The sequence below is a fragment of the Cherax quadricarinatus genome, chromosome 7 (genome assembly GCF_038502225.1).
Source record: "Cherax quadricarinatus isolate ZL_2023a chromosome 7, ASM3850222v1, whole genome shotgun sequence".
Classification (NCBI taxonomy): Eukaryota; Metazoa; Arthropoda; class Malacostraca; order Decapoda; family Parastacidae; genus Cherax; species Cherax quadricarinatus.
The window spans coordinates 56,337,650-56,357,665 of NC_091298.1; the positions used below are offsets into that span (position 1 = coordinate 56,337,650).

Here is a 20,016-nt window from a genome sequence, read left to right on the forward strand (position 1 = left end):
GTGCATGGTGGTGGTGCCAGCAGTGGGCCATGCTGCCACCCATGCTGCTGCCTCAGCTGATCTACAACAAAAGTCACCATCCTCCACCCACCCACCACACCAGCCTCCACAACCACCTGTCATTGTCCAGTACCCACCAGCAGACCACACCTGAGACTGGCAGGAAGCTGTCAATTTTGTTCCAAATCCCCACCAGTTTGATGACAGCCAAAGTGGAATATGGCCATCTTGTACACTTGGGAACAATGCCACTGAACTGGAATGTTTCGAGTTATTCTTTGACGAACCCCTGATGGAAAGTATTGTCAAGGAAAGCAACACATACTACGAGTACACCATGGCAAACACAATACTTTCACCAAAATCACGTCTACACCAGTGGAAGGAGACAACTGTGGCTGAGATGTATCTTTTCTTTGCCACAATAATGCTTATGCCACATGTGTATAAGCACAGAGTGAAATCATACTGGTCAACAGACTGCCTGATTACAACCCCAGCTTTCAGTGATATAATGCCAGTGAATCGATTTGTGCTACTGTTACATATGCTTCACTTCTCAGACAAAACCAGGCCTGACAGAAACGACAGGTTATATAAGATTAGGCATGTGTTTGTGTATCTGAAAGAGAAATTCAATGTGTATTTTTATCCCTTCGGGAAGCTTGTAATTGACGAGTCTTTGATTCTGTTCAAAGGAAGACTCTCTTTCAAGCAGTACATACCAAGCAAGAGGAAATGCTTTGGTATAAAGTTGTCTGTGCTTTGTGATTGTTACAGTGGTCTGGTATTGGATATTATTGTGTACACTGGAAGTTATACATTGCAAAATACCAGGAAGTTATTGGGCATCTCTGGTGATATGGTTAGAACAATGATAGAACCATACCTTGGTAAGGGGCATATATTATATACTGATAACTGGTACACAAGCCCCTCACTCAGTGATTTTTTGTGAGTGAACATGACAGATGTGTGTGGCACAGTGCGTGCAAATCAGAAACATATGCCCAGGTTTGACGCTGGCACTCGTAGAGGTGAGGTGCAGGTGTTTGCTGCCAATGACATCATGGCATTTCGGTGGCATGACAAACGAGATGTCACACTGTTGCCATCAGTTCACCCTAATGAAATGGCAGACACTGGCAGGCAGCATAGAGAGAGCAATGAACCCATTCTAAAACCTGCAGCTGTGATTGATTACACCTTCAATATGCATTCAGTGGACAAATGTGACATGCAGATTGGGTTTGCTGATTGTGTTCGCAAGAGTTATAAGTGGTACATAAAACTCTTTTTCCATCTTCTGGACATTTCCATGCTCAATGCTTATAATATGTATAAGATGAGGACCAGAAACAAACCACAACACGGCAAATTCTGTTTGTCTGTCATCAGACAAATAGTATTCAAGTACCAAGGAAGAACACCTGCAATAGACCGCCCACCGAATTTTCAACAACTTCCTTCTCGTTTGAAGCATGGTGATCATTGCCTGCTACTGCTTTCAAGAAAAAGGCTCAGAAGAGGTGTTATGTCTGTGCACATACAAGGAAACGCCCACAACAACGCAGAGACACTCATTTTATGTGTGACTAATGTAAAACACCACTGTGCATGACACCATGTTTCAAAGACTTCCACAGGCTGCAGAACTTCTAGAAACATTCCCTGTGACTGTATATGTGAATATAGAAAAATAGTAATAAACAACATTTCATATCATTTGTGTAAATATTTACTGTAAACAAAACAATGACAACAGTGTTTATGCCCTTATTGTGTAGTATTGAAAAAGAAATAACTTACAAAATACTGATCATATTGGTCTCACAGGCTATAAAAGTTACTTGGAAAAAGAAAAATTAAAAAATAATAGAAAATAGTACATAAAACATTAAATAAAAGAATACCGGGTGACGGCAGTTGGCGATATTGCCACACTGTGCCCCTTTTTCGTCAACTTCACGCCTCCATATCTCGGTAAGTATTGATGGTAACAAAGTTTTGTTTATCCTATAATGTTTAGAAAAAAAAAAACTATTTTTTCATAAGAAAACAAATTTTTTTTTTAAATTTGGCCGACCCTGAGAACAAGTCTCTGAGAGGACCTGTCGACTCCCAAAGGGTTAAACAAGGATGCGTGATGTTATTCATCATGGTTATTTAATGCAGTTATTGATAGGGTTGTATGAGGCGAATATTAAGGTGCTGGGAAGAGTGTGGGAATAAAAGATAACAAATTTCATACAGTGTGGGAGTTGTCACACTAGATCTTTGCTGATGACTCTTCTTTTAAGAAATTATAAAGAAAAGTTGCAAAGGTTGGTGGATGAATTTGGGAGATCACGTGAAAGGAAATTAAAAACAAATATAGGAAAGATCAACATTATGAGAGTAAACAAAAATTTAAGCAATGAAAGATGGGATATCAGAATGGAAAGAGGGGTCTATAAAAGATGAGGAAACCATACGACAGACAAGAGGAAGAATAGGAGGTATTAACTTTATCCATGGAGGCAAAAGAGAGAATGTGGGTGGGAAGCATTGGTTTAAATGCTGCAGTGAGGTGGCCAATGGCACTCAAGATGTTATGTTTAAGGACAATGTGCAGATAATTCAGAGAACAGAAATTAAAAGACAGTGCAGGGTTATGAACGATATAATTCATAGGGCTGAGGAGGAGTTTTGAAAATTTAGAGGATGGAGGAGAATAGGGTGATCAAAAGGGTTTATAAATCAGGGGTGAAAAGAAGGGGTAGGGACTGTCCTATGTATGGTTGGGAGGGTTACCTGTAGTTTGGATGTTACAACTGTAATCGCTTAGGATTTGAGTGCTAGGGGCTTGAACATCCAGCAGGCTTGTGGGAGTTAGATCAAAAAGAGTGAAGATGAGTGGTTTTTATGGCTTGACATGCTGTTGGAGTGTGAGCAAGGTAATATTTATGAAGGGATTTAGGGACACCAATTAGCCAGACTTGTCCTGGAGATGAGAAGTACAGTGCATTCAGCTATTGAATAAATGATAGTGAATGTGTTTCCTTTTTTGGGGTCAGCCTATCTAATAACCAAGAAAAATGTACAAGTATATGTCCTTACCTTTCAGGAAAAAAATAATTTCATAGGGTAATATAATAATGACTGACCTGGCTGAGGAGGCCTAGGAGGCCCTGGCTTGGATAATCCATGCCGTTCACAAGGTCCAAGGTAGTGAAGGTGGACACGCTTGAGGTGAAATTCGGGTTGGAAGGCTTCCTTAATCTCACGTGTCATTTCATGGTCATCTCCGCTTATCACAACCTAAAAGAAACATGCAGCATTTACCTAGTGAGTTAACTTATATTTAAAAAAATATTTTTTCTATCCAATGTCACTGACTATTCCCATTAACATGAGCATGTGACAAATATTGACATGCAAAACAAAAAATTAAATAAATATCATGTCTGCTTATCAGTGAACTCGTAAAAATATCAGTAACATGCATGTGATAATCTGGTACTATATATATTCAAAACTTTCATTTTCCAGCACTTTCAATGAATAAAGGGAAATTTAAAAATTACCAATGATGCCAACATGGAAATTTTATTCCTTTTGCATTTTAATATTTCACAACCCTATAACAAGTGATGAACAAAAGGGCATGAAGCAATTCTCATACATAAGGGGAATTACCAATAGACCCCTAGCTATCTTCAAGAGGAAGCTGGACGGACACCTAAAGTCAGTACCTGACCAACTGGGCTGTGGCTCATACACTGGATTACATGCAGCCAGTAGTAATAGCCTAGGTGATCAGGCCCTGATCCACCACAAGGTCTGGTGAAGGACTGGGCCACATGGGTGTTGAGCCTCAAAACACCCTCCAGGTACACTCTAGGTATGCTATTTTATTCTCTATATTTCACATGACTTATTCCTTAGTGTGATTGATGCAAGGACTTGGATTTACTCGGTATTCTCCCTTTCCTTGAATCAAATCTGTTTAGTACTCCACCCCCATTAAAGTAATAACTACAATCAATGCTTAAAACACTCTTGTCTCATTTAATATACACTTTCATATTGTGTGTGGCTTACATTCATGGAAAGCCGTGCTAATTTTGAAATGATAACTTACTACGTTTACTACCTTAATCTTGCAAAATAGGGCTATAGGCACATTTTTAAATTTCAATATACAGTATGTTCCTATATGACAACCCTTTTTAACTCACTTTTCAAACTTTTTTTCCTTACAGTATCACATAAAAGTGAGAGATAACAATTAGGTAAACCTTTTGTTCATTTTTCCAGGAAAAAGCACTGTATAATAAAACTTAAAACTAATAATTGTGTGCAAACACAGTGTCCACAAAGTCCTTAAAATGATTTAAAACATTTATTACAACTATAGGTATAGGGTAAAAGATATAAAAGTGCAATTCCCTGTGTATAATAGCATAATTATCATGACACTAAGTTCTCTGGCACAAGGGCTCCAGCACATAGCCGACACATTTCCCTGATATTATTATTTTAGACTACTTGTAGAGATCTGTAATAGATTGTTTTGCAGATACCAGGAGCTGATATTAAAATATGTGTGCTAGAATAAGTGATAGCATTGGAAAAGTCACACTAGATATGGTGGCCCATACTTAGAATGAACTGGAGTATTAATTATGGGCCACTAGGGATGCGCATGTTGATGTGGGTGTTAGTCAGACGATGACTCGCTGTTGGAGCTTATGGTCATTTGACTGAGGCCTTATGCTGGCTTCCTGGTCCATCCCTTTAAAAATTATGGTCATAGTTATAACCATTTCCTTTTTACAAATAAAGAATAACTGACCATGAAGTTGTATGAAAACTTAGTTCAGCTGTCACATGCAAAAAAAAAAATATATGCATTTTCATGCCTATAACCATTTTCTTATAAAAGAAGCTGAAATATGAGAGGACTTTGTGGGCCCTTATTTCCTATAGATATATGAAAATACACATGCAAGATTTCAGGTACGTCTTGCTACTTCTACTAACACTTAGGTCACACTACACATACATGTACAAACATATATATATACACACCTCTCTGGGTTTTCTTCTTTTTTCTTTCTAGTTCTTGTTTATTTCCTCTTATCTCCATGAGGAAGTGGAACAGAATTCTTCTTCCGTAAGCCATGCGTGTTGTAAGAGGAGACTAAAATGCTGGGAGCAAGGGGCTAGTAACCCCTTCTCTTGTATAAACTACTTAATTTAAAAAGAGAAACGTTCGTTTTTCTTTTTGGGCCACCCTGCCTTGGTGGGATACGGCCGGTTTGTTGAAAAAAAAAAATATGAAAATACATTATTGAAAAAACTAACCTCAGCTAAAGCCTCAAGCTCATCAGATGGGCAAACAGTAGAGCGTGGATCAGCTAATGATGTATTGGTCCAAGTAAGCCTGATGGGATTTAGGGAAATGGAACGGATATTGATGTTGTCTGTTGTTGGGTCATTGTAGGTTTGTGCAATCTTCTCTACAGCCTTCACCTTTTAAGGGAAATGCATGTTATTAATAAATAAAAAAAAAAATCATAAATTTTTAAAATAATTTTACATCATTTAACAATGATACCAATTCTGCTGAATGAGATTTATGACGGAAAAAATATAGCTCAAAAGAAGTAGCAAGAGCAAAACAGACAAAAGATTCTCTGTAGAAGAAATTCAGGTACAGTACTGTAAATACAAAATATGTCTAAGTAAAATGCTTTACCTGCCAGTCAAGAGAGTACACAAATTCAAACTCGTATTTCTTTTCGAGCTTGAAAGTAGCAGTGAATCTGTGATTGTAGTTGCGAGCTTCTCGAGCTTGCTGCACGTGGATCATAACTGAATCAGTGGTAGTTTTACCCTCAGAGTCTAGAGCCTCCAAGAGGTACGTATAACGACCAATATTTTTTTCAAGGGGTCTGAAAACCAAATCAAATTTTGTCATGTTCACATTTTTGTGATATGAATAATATAAAAGAGGAACTAAAACAAACTTTTAAAAGAAATATATTAAACTCTAAACAAAATTGTAGATTTAATATAGTATAATAAAAAATTTATGTGCTACTAGTATATTTTATTGTGGCAACATTTCGCTCTCCAGGAGCTTTGTCCTTTTACCTAACATACTGTCAGCAATTCTACCTTTATTATTAAGGAAAGTTCTGTAGAACTTTTTCATCCTTACTCCATAAAAATTAAACTGCCTTTATATTTAGGATAATTGAAAAACTATGAACCTATTCTAGCAGTACAGATTGTTAAAATGAAATACCGAGGAGATTAACCAAGTGTTCATACCAATATACCATTGAGGCTTCAACACCACCTAGCTAAAGCATGGACATATATGAAAAATACTGAAGATGTTCTCAAAACAGAGCTACAAGAAAACCCTTACTAGAAAGTATAATCACTGATAACCTTAGAGCCTAACTGATGTTCAGAGGTATACTGTATCCATATACAGCCTCTCCTCACTTAGTGACATACAGTGGTACCCTGAGTTTCGGCCATAATTCATTCCAGAAGGCTGTTGGAGTGCCGTTACAGAATGAATTTGTTCCCATAAGGAATAATGTAAATGAGATTAGTCTGTTTCAGAACCCCAAAAATACACTTATAATGATACACTTAAATAATCGTTCGTGCTGGGAGCTGTACAAAACTCGGGGTACCACTGTACTCGTTTACCAAAGACTCGGACTTACGACAGGCTCTCTGACCAGTATGCATACCTAAATAATGTATATTAGAGCTGACTTCCTCTATTCTAATTATTACAATATACAGTACACAACTGTATAAACATTGAAAAATATACCAGACATGTTATAAATGGTGCAAAGGTGATATTAAAACAATATCAAAGATGGGTGACACAAACCCACTACCATTATAGTATGCTCCTCACTTAGCGACAAATTCATTTACTGACGTGGTCTTAGGAATGGAACTCCATCGTTAAGTGAGGAGAGGCTGTATTACATACTAGCCCTTAACTCTTTCACTGTCTCCCTCATAAATCTACATTACTGACACTAGTGTTGGTCAAGTAGACTGTGATTGGTAAATTTTAGTCTAGACATGAGAAAATAGGTCTATGAACAGTATTGAAAAAATCCTGCACCACACAGTGCATGATAGGAAAAGCAAACCTCTGACCTCATGTTTGGTTTAAAATAGACATTGGAGGCATTTTCTAGGGTTGTTTTCAAAGTTTTACTGGCTGTGTCTTGGTATCAATTCATAGATTAGAAAACATATTAGTAAGATGATTTTGGTCAAATTTAGGTCAAAAGTAGCTTGAAATAAGAATCAAAGTGGTGGAAATATTTGATTTTTAATCATTTTTCTGAGGAAGGGCAGGACTCCTTTCCCTGGTCTGTTTTATGGGTTTCTACTATGACTTCTTCAATTATTGGGAGTTGACTTGTCAGCAGATGGGTTGAAGGATGAGGTAAACCACAGAACTGATGAAGGAAAAAAGGTGAGTGGTGCATTGAGGTATCTGTGGAGACAAAGAACATGATCTATGGAGACAAAGAAGGGAATGTATGAGAGTATTGTGGTACCAACACTCTTATATGGGTGTGAAGCATGGGGTGGTTGGAGGCAGTGGAGATGTCGTGTCTAAGGGTAATGTGTGGTGTAAATATTATGCAGAGAATTCATAGTGTGGAGTCCTGGAAATGGGAAGTACAATGCCTGCCCTTTAAAGGAGGGGTTTAGGATATTGGCAGTTTGGAGGGATGTCTAAACAGTTGTATCTGAGTGCCTCTGCAAAGAGAGTGATTATGTATAAGTGATGGTGAAAGTGATGAATGATGATGAAGTTTTCTTTCTTTCTTTTTGGGTCACCCTGCCTCGGTGGGAAATGGTCTACGTGTTAAAAACAAAAAATTTATTATCACAGAAATAAGATAAATCTTCGCATGTGTATGCATGCGTGCGTGTGTGTGTGTGTGTGTTTTGAAAACAAACAGAATCTTTAATTTAAAAACATGATTCACGAGTCATCATGTAAAGTAGCGAGGACGTACAACGCCTATGTATACATCCATGGCCAAGGTCCCTTGTGCAGTTATACATCATGAGCTCAGCTCTTTCAGATAAGCCGAGATGGGAAAAGCAAAACACTGACCCTGTGTTTCATTTATAATAGTGATTTTGAGCTACTTTCTAATATGGTTTATATGGCTTAATTGGCTGTTTCTTGGTATCAATTGATGGAATGGAAGACATACTACTGAAACAGAGATGATTGTAGTTGGTTTCAGGACCAGAATAGTACCTTGAAGGTTGGCTCAAATTAGTGGAAATAATTTATTTTTCCCAAGGACAGGTAAAGGTCCCCACCTTACACCCCCTGATCAGTTTCATGGGTTTTTACTAGATCTGATTCAATTATTTGGATGCTGTAAACCATGAACAATCATTCATGGTTACATTTTATTACTGATAAAATAGGGTAAATCTTTCTCCATGGGGAAGTGGAACAAAATTCTTCCTCCATAAGCCATGCATGTCGTAAGAGACGACTAAAATGCTGGGAGCAAGGAGCTAGTAACCCATTCTCCTGTATATATTACTAAAGTTAAAAAGAGAAACTTTCGTTTTTCTTTTTGAGCCACCCTGCCTCAGTGGGATACGGCCGGTTTGTGGAAAGAAGGGTAAATCTTCTATTCTGTAATGAATTCAAAATAGAAGGCAAACATAATATAGGAGAGGCCTGGGAATGTGACTAGCAAACAGAGGAAATATAGTTTTATTGCTTGCCTGGAATGGCTACAGTGTTTTGGTGTAAAATTGGCCAAATTACCGACTTCTAGGCAGAATGGAAAGCTTGCTAGCAAAATAGCTGAAAATATGATTGAATCGAGTAACAGAATTGGATTAAAATTGGACTCAAAGAGGACAAATAGACTGCTAACTTTGCACCTGTGTAACTAAGTTTTCCCTCAAATTTCATAATTTTGGTGTCATTACCTTCAGAAAAACATTATCATTTCAGAAGATTTTTTTTTTTTTTAATATGGACACTGAGCAATATTTTAATTTTGAAGGTTATGACAATAAAGGGGTTAATAGCCAATAGCTTGGCTGATGAATGATAATCCATTAACCAAAATGCTTTTGTATAATATCCCCTCAAGGGAAGTGCACTGATGCCTATGAGGGAGTCTTGATCTAAAGAACTCAGCCTATCTTATCTTTCCTTGAATCAAACCTAACTGCCTCCCAGTCCCTACTCCCAGAAAAATATGATCCTTATGGATTCAGCACTAACACATTTTAACAATAACAATAATAATAATAACAATTATATGTAGTGCTCACAAGGTAGTAAAATCAAAGCAGAAGCTCTAGAAAGATGTCCTAATTTATTAAAGTGAAATAACTCTTCTAAAAGGAAGAAAATAATATCAATGTTAAATGACCCTGACCACATTAAGCAATGACTACAAGTCTCTCCTACACACATCTGGGTCAAAACTGCACCAGACCACACCAGGAGCAGAGACTGATCTATCCAATAATCCTCATTATGGGCAAACTTCAGTATTATCCTGGTACCTCTTGACTTGCAGATAAAAATAAAGATAAACAAGAAACAATGTGGGGTGAATAGCCACTTATTAACTGTTAAGTACCAGTTATAATAAGTGTGTATGCACCTGGAGAAGAGAGAAGTGTAGAGGAGAGAGAATTTTGGGAAATGTTGAGTGAATGCATGGGGAGTTTTGAATCAAGTGTGAGAGTAATGGTGGTTGGGGATTTCAATGCTAAAGTGGGTAAAAATGTTATGGAGGGAGTAGTAGGTAAATTTGGGGTGCCAGGGGTAAATGTAAATGGGGAGCCTTTAATTGAGCTATGTGTAGAAAGAGATTTCGTAATAAGTAATACATATTTTATGAAAAAGAGGATAAATAAATATACAAGGTATGATGTAGCAGGTAATGAAAGTAGTTTATTAGATTATGTATTGGTGGATAAAAGGTTGATGGGTAGGCTCCAGGATGTACATGTTTATAGAGGGGCAACTGATATATCGGATCATTATTTAGTTGTAGCTACAGTTAGAGTAAGAGGTAGATGGGAAAAGAGGAAGGTGGCAACAACAAGTAAGAGGGAGGTGAAAGTGTATAAACTAAGGGAGGAGGAAGTTCGGGTGAGATATAAGCGACTATTGGCAGAAAGGTGGGCTAGTGCAAAGATGATTAGTGGGGGGGTTGAAGAGGGTTGGAATAGTTTTAAAAATGCAGTATTAGAATGTGGGGCAGAAGTTTGTGGTTATAGGAGGGTGGGGGCAGGAGGAAAGAGGAGTGATTGGTGGAATGATGAAGTAAAGGGTGTGATAAAAGAGAAAAAGGTAGCTTATGAGAGGTTTTTACAAAGCAGAAGTGTTATAAGAAGAGCAGAGTATATGGAGAGTAAAATAAAGGTAAAGAGAGTGGTGAGAGAGTGCAAAAGGAGAGCAGATGATAGAGTGGGAGAGGCACTGTCAAGAAATTTTAATGAAAATAAGAAAAAATTTTGGAGTGAGTTAAACAAGTTAAGAAAGCCTAGGGAAAGTATAGATTTGTCAGTTAAAAACAGAGTAGGGGAGTTAGTAGATGGGGAGATGGAGGTATTAGGTAGATGGCGAGAATATTTTGAGGAACTTTTAAATGTTAAGGAAGAAACAGAGGCAGTAATTTCATGCACTGGTCAGGGAGGTATACCATCTTTTAGGAGTGAAGAAGAGCAGAATGTAAGTGTGGAGGAGGTACGTGAGGCATTACGTAAAATGAAAGGGGGTAAAGCAGCTGGAACTGATGGGATCATGACAGAAATGTTAAAAGCAGGGGGGGATATAGTGTTGGAGTGGTTGGTACTTTTGTTTAATAAATGTATGAAAGAAGGGAAGGTACCTAGGGATTGGCAGAGAGCATGTATAGTCCCTTTATATAAAGGGAAAGGGGACAAAAGACTGTAAAAATTATAGAGGAATAAGTTTACTGAGTATACCAGGAAAAGTGTACGGTAGGGTTATAATTGAAAGAATTAGAGGTAAGACAGAATGTAGGATTGCGGATGAGCAAGGAGGTTTCAGAGTGGGTAGGGGATGTGTAGATCAAGTGTTTACATTGAAGCATATATGTGAACAGTATTTAGATAAAGGTAGGGAAGTTTTTATTGCATTTATGGATTTAGAAAAGGCATATGATAGAGTGGATAGAGGAGCAATGTGGCAGATGTTGCAAGTATATGGAATAGGTGGTAAGTTATTAACCCTTTGAGGGTCGACAGGCCCTCTCCGAAACTCGTTCTCAGGGTCGGCCAAATTTAAAAAAAAAAAAAATTATTTTCTCTTATGAAAAGATAGAGAATCTTTTCCCGATCATAACGACACCAAAAGTTTGAAATTTGATAGAAAACTTACGGAATTATGCTCTCACAAAGTTAGCGGTCTCGGCGATGTTTACGCATCGGCGATTTTGCCCACTTTGAGCCCCATTTTCGGCCAATTTCACTGTACTAGTCGACAAAAAACATGAATATTTCGCTAGAACTCCATTTTTTCTATCAAATGGGTGCAAGAAACCACCCATTTATAAATTCAGCTATCCAGTACAGTGGTCAGAATTTAGCAATTTTGCCAATTTCACACAAATTTCAAAAGATGCCAATTTCGGAATAGGGTCCAGAATAAACAAGAAAGACATTCCTGGCACTAAAATGACATTTCCTCTAGTCATTAGTCACGTCTCAAGGCCCCTCTTATATTCTTTTGCTTTCCACTTTGAATTTTTATTCTCACAAAAAATATAAGATTTACTGTTATGCAGACTACTGCATTAGTGTAAAAAATGGTATAAATATTATTGGTGCACTTGTGAAAGAATATTAGACTCACCAGTTGACGTGTATTGCACGCTTGGCACGATTTGTTTACTTTTGAAGTTTGGTAAAAATCGAACATTTCTGCTACTTTGAGCTCAATTTCAAGGCACCTTTCATTGTAAAACCAGTCAAAATCATCTCAATTTCAGTAATATGTCTTCCATTCTATAAAATGAGACCAAGAAAACTAGAATACAACAATAAATACTATACGAAAATACACTGCAAAGTCGCTGATTTATTAAAAAAAATGGAAAAAGTTTTTTTTTCTCATTATGCACCGTGTGCTGCAGGATTTTTTTTAGACTGTGCACACTGACCACATAGACCCATTCTTTCATATGAAGGCCTACCAGCTTTCTCCCACTAGATTTGAGGTCGCTAGAATTTATGAGTACTAGTACGTCAAAAACCCCTACGCGTAAGACGTACTAGTACGATGAAAACCCTCAAAGGGTTAAATGCTGTAAAGAGTTTTTATGAGGATAATGAGGCTCAGGTTAGGGTGTGTAGAAGAGAGGGAGACTACTTCCCGGTAAAAGTTCGTCTTAGACAGGGATGTGTAATGTCACCATGGTTGTTTAATATATTTATAGATGGGGTTGTAAAGGAAGTAAATGCTAGGTTGTTTGGGAGAGGGGTGGGATTAAATTTTGGGGAATCAAATTCAAAATGGGAATTGGCACAGTTACTTTTTGCTGATGATACTGTGCTTATGGGAGATTCTAAAGAAAAATTGCAAAGGTTAGTGGATGAGTTTGGGAATGTGTGTAAAGGTAGAAAAGAGTAAGGTTATGAGGGTGTCAAATGATTTAGATAAAGAAAAATTGGATATCAAATTGGGGAGGAGGAGTATGGAAGAAGTGAATGTTTTCAGATACTTGGGAGTTGACATGTCGGCGGATGGATTTATGAAGGATGAGGTTAATCATAGAATTGATGAGGGAAAAAAAGTGAGTGGTGTGTTGAGGTATATGTGGAGTCAAAAAACGTTATCAATGGAGGCAAAGAAGGGAATGTATGAAAGTATAGTAGTACCAACACTCTTATATGGGTGTGAAGCTTGGGTGGTAAATGCAGCAGCGAGGAGACGATTGGAGGCAGTGGAGATGTCCTGTTTAAGGGCTATGTGTGGTGTAAATATTATGCAGAAAATTCGGAGTGTGGAAATTAGGAAAAGGTGTGGAGTTAATAAAAGTATTAGTCAGAGGGCAGAAGAGGGGTTGTTGAGGTGGTTTGGTCATTTAGAGAGAATGGATCAAAGTAGAATGACATGGAAAGCATATAAATCTATAGGGGAAGGAAGGCGGGGTAGGGGTCATCCTCGAAAGGGTTGGAGAGACGGGGTAAAGGAGGTTTTGTGGGCAAGGGGCTTGGACTTCCAGCAAGCGTGCGTGAGTGTGTTAGATAGGAGTGAATGGAGACGAATGGTACTTGGGACCTGACGATCTGTTGGAGTGTGAGCAGGGTAATATTTAGTGAAGGGATTCAGAGAAACCGGTTATTTTCATATAGTCGGACTTGAGTCCTGGAAATGGGAAGTACAATGCCTGCACTTTAAAGGAGGGGTTTGGGATATTGGCAGTTTGGAGGGATATGTTGTGTATCTTTATATGTGTATGCTTCTAACCTGTTGTATTCTGAGCACCTCTGCAAAAACAGTGATAATGTGTGAGTGTGGTGAAAGTGTTGAATGATGATGAAAGTATTTTCTTTTTGGGGATTTTCTTTCTTTTTTGGGTCACACTGCCTCGGTGGAAGACAGCCGACTTGTTGAAAAAAAAAAAAAAAAAAGTACCAGTACACTTTCAATTTCCCTCAACCAACTTAGTTAATAAAATTTTGGTTGATCAGTATTTCAGATAATTAAGACACTTGCACAACTATATCCTTTTAACTACGTAATTAGCCAAAAATATATTTAGATTTAAACCAGCTCCATTATTATTCTTATGGTGAATATACATCCCTCCAAGTGCTCAGCTTGTCCTACAAAAAAATACATGACCTATCATTATAATACTTACAAAGCATAGATCTCTTGTTTGGCTGGATTAAACTGAATCCAAGAATTCCGCCCAACTGTTATCCCTTGTGATGTCTTAAACAGTAGTCTTAAGTTACTTGTGTCACCATCTTCAACATCCTCGAAAGTATCGCGGGGTATTGGCAAGCGATAAACGTGGCCAGCAATCTATGGAAAAATATAATGTAAGAACTAAATTTATTACAACCCTGAAAATGCCAACTGATGTCCTTCCCTTAACACCTCCATCTGTCTTTCCCTACTATCTTTCTCACTCTGTTGTGTAGTGCTGAATGACCTTCACAGGTTCAGTACTTCAAGAATAACTGAAAATGTCAAAAAGTTATGACAAACCAAGTAAAATCTATTCAGGCCAAAGCATAAACCAATGTCTACAGCAACACTCCTCCTGTATGACCCATACAGGTCTGGTACATTCAACTGTACAGTCCACCCACACTCAACAACCAAGACAGACCAGAAGAATGGTTTGTTTAGTAAATAATACATTAAGTGAACCTAATTTCCCCATAAGATCCATGTCATAACTTGAGATGGAAACCTAGATAATAATCTTTCTTTCTTTAATTCTTATTATTCTTCATTCTTGACAAATGTTACCTGAAAATATGAACTTACTACACTTTTAGTAAATGATCATATACAAAAAATTATGAATTAAATCTATAAAAAATGAGAATATAATATAAAATTCAGTCATACTTTGTCTAGCTAGGTGTCTGTCATTTTTTGATTTAGCAAATGACACAGTGAAAATGAACTATAGAATTTCGTTCAAAATATTACTGGAATTCCCATACCTAAATTTTTCTTTTAGTCAAATTCTTCATATCAATTTCTACATAAATCAGCAGCAGCAGGCCTATATGCCCATGATGGCAGGTCATACCCAACTCATCTCGCTAATATCCCTCTTACTACTATTGTTACTCTCTTGCTGCTCATCACCTGACTCCGACCACTACTTACGAGGTGCTATAAAAAGTTCCTTGCCTAATACCCTAGTTACGTTGTCTCTCCTCCAAGTATCCTCCTTGGGAGGCTATACACTGATCCCAGTGCCTCTGCCACTTCTCAAACCATTCCTGGAATTCTTTTTTTCTAATGGCATCTAGCACTGCCTGTGATTCTGCTTGAATCTCCACATTAAAGCACTACCCCTTGAGTGCCATTTTAATTTTTGGAAAAAGAAAGAAGTTACAGGGGGCTAGATCTGGGGAGCAAGGAGGGTGAGGACAACTACAATGTTGTTTTTGGCCAAAAAATGGTCATTCTGGTCTTAACTCAGCAAGTGGGGCACAAATTTCGCAGCCATTCAGCCTATGTTAAAATGCTTTGACATGACCCATAAAAAATTCTCACAGCACTTGCAATGTCCTGGATAATCTGATGACTTTTCTCGTAAACAGGATGACCAGTGTTTTCATTATCCTCAAATGATGTTCCTCCTGCTTTGAATTGAGATAACTATTCAAAACACTGTCTAACCCACCATTTCATCGTCAAATGCTTGCTAGATTATTTTGACAGTTTAACTAACCATTTTACCAAACCTAAAACAGAATTTCACACACAAACACACTGTTCTCTCTTTTCAAGATTACAGTTACACAAAATATCACAATAACATACTGACAATACGACAAAAAATGCCCATCTAACCTAAACCAAATGACCGACTGCACTGAATCTCGTCACACTACTTCACAAAGGAGTGTAGTGTGCAGCATGACTTATGCCACTACCGTATTTCACCCAGGAAGCATGTGAAAATTTAAGTCTGGGGACTTTTTGATAGCATCTCTTGACTGAGATCCTCCTGCAGCTGGAGGGTATGGGGCAGAGATAAAAATGGCATATTCCCACAAGTACAGTGCATAGATATAAATTTCATTCCAGATCCTCCACCCCTCACCTTCTTCCCACCAAAAATATCAATAGTATTTAGATATGAAATATTATCCTGATCTGTGCCTCAGGTTATAAAATGGGTACATATGGGAAAATGAGATTCATTATTGAAACTTGTGTCTGGTACCTATCTAGGTCATTAAGAAAGGCTGACTATATCGATGAATCATGCAGATTACGAAGAATGAGAATTTTGGGGGTTCATCTACATAGTAAATGTTTCAAGGATTCATTCCTAAGTTTAAACAAAGTTAAATGTTTGAGACATCTTACACGAGGCCATTTCCTTAGTAATAGTTTTCGAACAAAACATGGAAGCAAAAAATATAGAAAAGCAGGCTACAGTAAATCTTAGTCTCCATAAGGGAGTGAAAAAGAATTCTTCCTCCGTAAGCCATGTATGTATGTCATAAGAGGCAACTAAGATGCTGGGAGCAAGGGGCTAGTAACCCTTTCTGTATAAATTACTAAATTTAATAAGAAAAACTTTCATTTTTTTCTTTTAGGTCACCCTGCCTCAGTGGGATATGGCCGTGTTAAAAAATATATTTCTAATGAAAAACTATTCATGATCTGCTTACCCAAGCCAATTTTTGTATACGTTTCTTGACACGTGGTGCAAAGTTCTTGACTCCAATTTCTGTCGTGACTGCAACTGTTGGGACGCTTGTGGATTCTATTGGTCTGGTAGGAGAGATAGGCTTCTTTGTCTTTGTTTCTGTGGTGGTCAGAGGTGTTGTAGACTCAACCTAAAATATATGAATCAAGCACTCTTCTTTATTAAGCATACAGGACATTTCTCATTAACAAAAGTCAACACAATTTCCATATTTATTTATTGTACAGTACAGTTTGTTATAAATACTACTGTCAATGAGCCAAGACTTGCATATGTCTGTTAATAAATTCTTAATATTCATTCAATTGTACACAATAAGAACATAAGAAAAAGAAGCACTGCAGTGGGCCCATGATAGGCAGGTCCAAGTGTAATAAAGACAAGAAAAAATAATCAAAGAGCCAAAGGAAACCTCATTAAAAGGTGAACACCTTACCGATGTTGATGGTTGTGAGACAATAGATCCCTCAAGCTCAGGGATGAATGGTGCATCAGTTGGATATGCAGTCTCGTATGTTACTGTTGGGCTTGCCTCAACAACACGTGTTGGTTTGACAGGAACCTGGAAAGTGAAGACCATATGTGTTACAAGATTATTTAAGTCTACAAATGACTACTTCATTTCTGGGAATGACTAGAGTTGATGAGATATACACTCATTGTCCACTTTATTAGGTACACTCTTCTAGTACTGAGTAGGGCCCTCTCTTTGCCAACAGTACAGCCTGAATTCTTTGTGGCTTGGATTCAACAAGGTGCTAGAAACATTCCTTAGAGATTCTGGTCCATGTTGACATAACAGCATTATGCGCATTCATGCTATGAATTTCCTGTTCCATCACATATCAAAGGTTTTTGCCAAATTCTGACCCTACCATCTTCATGGCACAGCAGTAATTGTAATCCATCAAACCAGGCGACTTTTTTCTAATCTTCAACTGTACAGTTTTAGTGAGCTTGTGCCCACTGTAGTCTCAGTTTCCTGTTCTTAACTGACGGTAGTAGAACCCAATGGAATCATCTGCTGCTGTAGTCCGCCACTTCAAGGTTCGACATGATGTATGTTCAGAGATGTGATAGTGGCCCTCTCTGTAATTAGTTTTATATAATTCGTAAACCACACAATATCTTATAATATGTAAACCCCACATTGTAATCTTTATAGAGAATAAACTTGATTTGATTTGATCTAAGTTCATTTGAGATGCTCTTTTGCTTACCACTGTGTAATCTGTCAGCTTGAACCAGTCTGGCCATTCTCCTCTGACCTCTCTCATTTATAAGGTCTTTTTGCCCACAGAACTGCTACTCGCTGCATTTTTTCACACCTATCTCTATAAACTCTAGAGATTGTCGTGCATGAAAATCCCAGATCAGCAGTTTCTGAGATAATCAAAATATCCCGTCTGGTACCAACAATCATTCCACAGCCAAACTGACTTTGATTGCATTTCTTCTACATTTTGATGTTGGTCTGAACAACAAATAAACCTCTTGGCCATGTCTGCATGCTTTTAGGCAGTGAAGTGTCACATGATTGGATGTTCAGATACTTGCATCAACAAGCAGGTAAGTGGCCACAAAGTATATAAACACTACTAGAAGCAAAAAAAAAAAAAAAAAAAGTGGATAATTTGTTTTATGATGTATTGTGGGAATAAATATGGTTGCTTTAACTTGTCATCCATTAGAGGACTGATATTATGCAATGAAGGCAAACAAGGGGTTTCTGATTTATGGCAGCTTCATTTATCATGCTTATACTTATAAATAAGCTAAATCTGTGGTAAGTCATTATGAATGACTGTCAATAAATAAAGATAGGAATGGTGAGGGATTCAAACCGTGGTCCATACAGATAGCCGGCTGTAACCATTCAGCCACAAGGTTTCTAACCAGGAAGATTTTATAACCAGTGCTTTTGTGACATAGTTGTATCAGTGAACATCAACTGTGACCTTACTGTCTCATCCCTCACCCCCATATCTCATACCTCTTGAAGTCACACAGTCTGTAAACCCTAGGTAAGTTAGAATCATCATGGTTTAACAGTTACAGCACTGAGTTTGCTACCCACATGAACCACTGTCTGAATCCCATCCATTCTTCTGTTTATTTACAAATGAGTTGTTTATAATAATAGAACCTATTTTCCTATAAAAAAAGATATAATAAAATTCATGATGATTATGTTTCATGCTTGTTTGCAACTGTGGGATGGCATTCATAAAATTTAATTGCCACCTGAGTGGCCTATCTGTAAACTGGACAGTCGTAAGTTGGGGATCTGTGTACGAGATATTTTCCATATTAAAAAATTATGAGCCATGATGTAGAAGTACATATATAAAAAAAAGCAGATCAAATGAATCCTTGATACCTTTTATGCATAAAAAAATTGTTGCCCACAATTACCTGACCACTATGAAAAATTATGGAGACAAATGAAAATCATAATGCAAATTTTTGGTAAAACTATGACAAATGTGACCAATCAAAGATGGTAAATAAAATAATGTCTAAAGGAGTAAAAGCAGAGAGTCGGATACAGTATTTAGGTTATGAAAACATCACCAAGAACTACAGAAACCACATAAATCCAATGTGAGTACAGACTATCTCTACAGAATGAAGGTTCATAGATAATTTTGAATAATAACAATTTTTGGTCATGTACTATACAATATCAGGTGACAACCATTTATTATTATTACATTTATGGGGAAGTTCTAAAACCTATGGAGGATCATGCAGCACCTGGGGAAATGGGAGGCAATTTGGTTTGAACCAAGGAAAGGAGTCACCAATACACATGGCTCCTTTCCAAATCTAACCTAATTATCCCTTTACAATACTTTGATCAGTAAATTAGAGATTAAAGTAAATTTTGTGTACATGCAGACTCAAGTCTGGGTGTAAATAATGTACAGAGAAATAGTTATCATTAAGTATGTGTGTGTGTTAGATCAAAACACAGTGGAGTTTGAGAGCATCACACCACATACCTACATAACAAGGAAGCAAAGAAATCTGTTGGAACAAGTATGAATATCAGTCAATAGACTGACCATGTCCAAATTCATTTTGCTCGGCCTTAAATTAACTGTTTTAGATAGAGTAATCTAAACTTGCTCATACTTACATAAACTGGTGTTGAGATAGGAACAGGTGAAAAGCGCAAAGAATCATCTGGATAGCCCCCATGCCCTGGGTAATATGTTGCAGATGCTTCTGGGAAAACAGGAGTGGCCAGCGAAGGAATTACTCGCGTCTCGGGCTCATAATCATCAAATGTCAAGAATTCTTCGTCTCCATCCTTCTCTTCATATTCGTAGTTGTAATCATAGGCATCATAGTTGTAATCACCTGAGTAATCTGTATCCCTTCTAACCCTCCGTGATGTTGGGTTCACCTGAAATCAAACTCCACTTCAGTAACTCAAATCCCCTACTCAAAGAATTACATGACATTCAAGGTGTTAAAGCCTGTATGGGTTTTTCAGAACTGTAGCTGCTCAAAGAAATATTTCTTT

At 37.5% G+C, this 20,016-nt stretch overlaps 1 protein-coding gene across 1 annotated transcript in view; it reads right to left on the reverse strand.

Moving 5' to 3' along the window:
• Positions 1-20,016, reverse strand: part of Dg (Dystroglycan) — a 388,752-nt gene that overhangs the window by 11,958 nt on the left and 356,778 nt on the right. The window contains exons 6-12 of the mRNA XM_053774045.2: positions 19,627-19,896; positions 16,921-17,046; positions 16,447-16,614; positions 13,935-14,101; positions 5,744-5,939; positions 5,350-5,517; positions 3,147-3,300 (exon numbers count right to left, since the gene is read on the reverse strand). Of these exons, the coding sequence (XP_053630020.1) occupies positions 3,147-3,300; positions 5,350-5,517; positions 5,744-5,939; positions 13,935-14,101; positions 16,447-16,614; positions 16,921-17,046; positions 19,627-19,896 (1,249 nt within the window). The remainder of the gene's footprint in view (positions 1-3,146; positions 3,301-5,349; positions 5,518-5,743; positions 5,940-13,934; positions 14,102-16,446; positions 16,615-16,920; positions 17,047-19,626; positions 19,897-20,016) is intronic.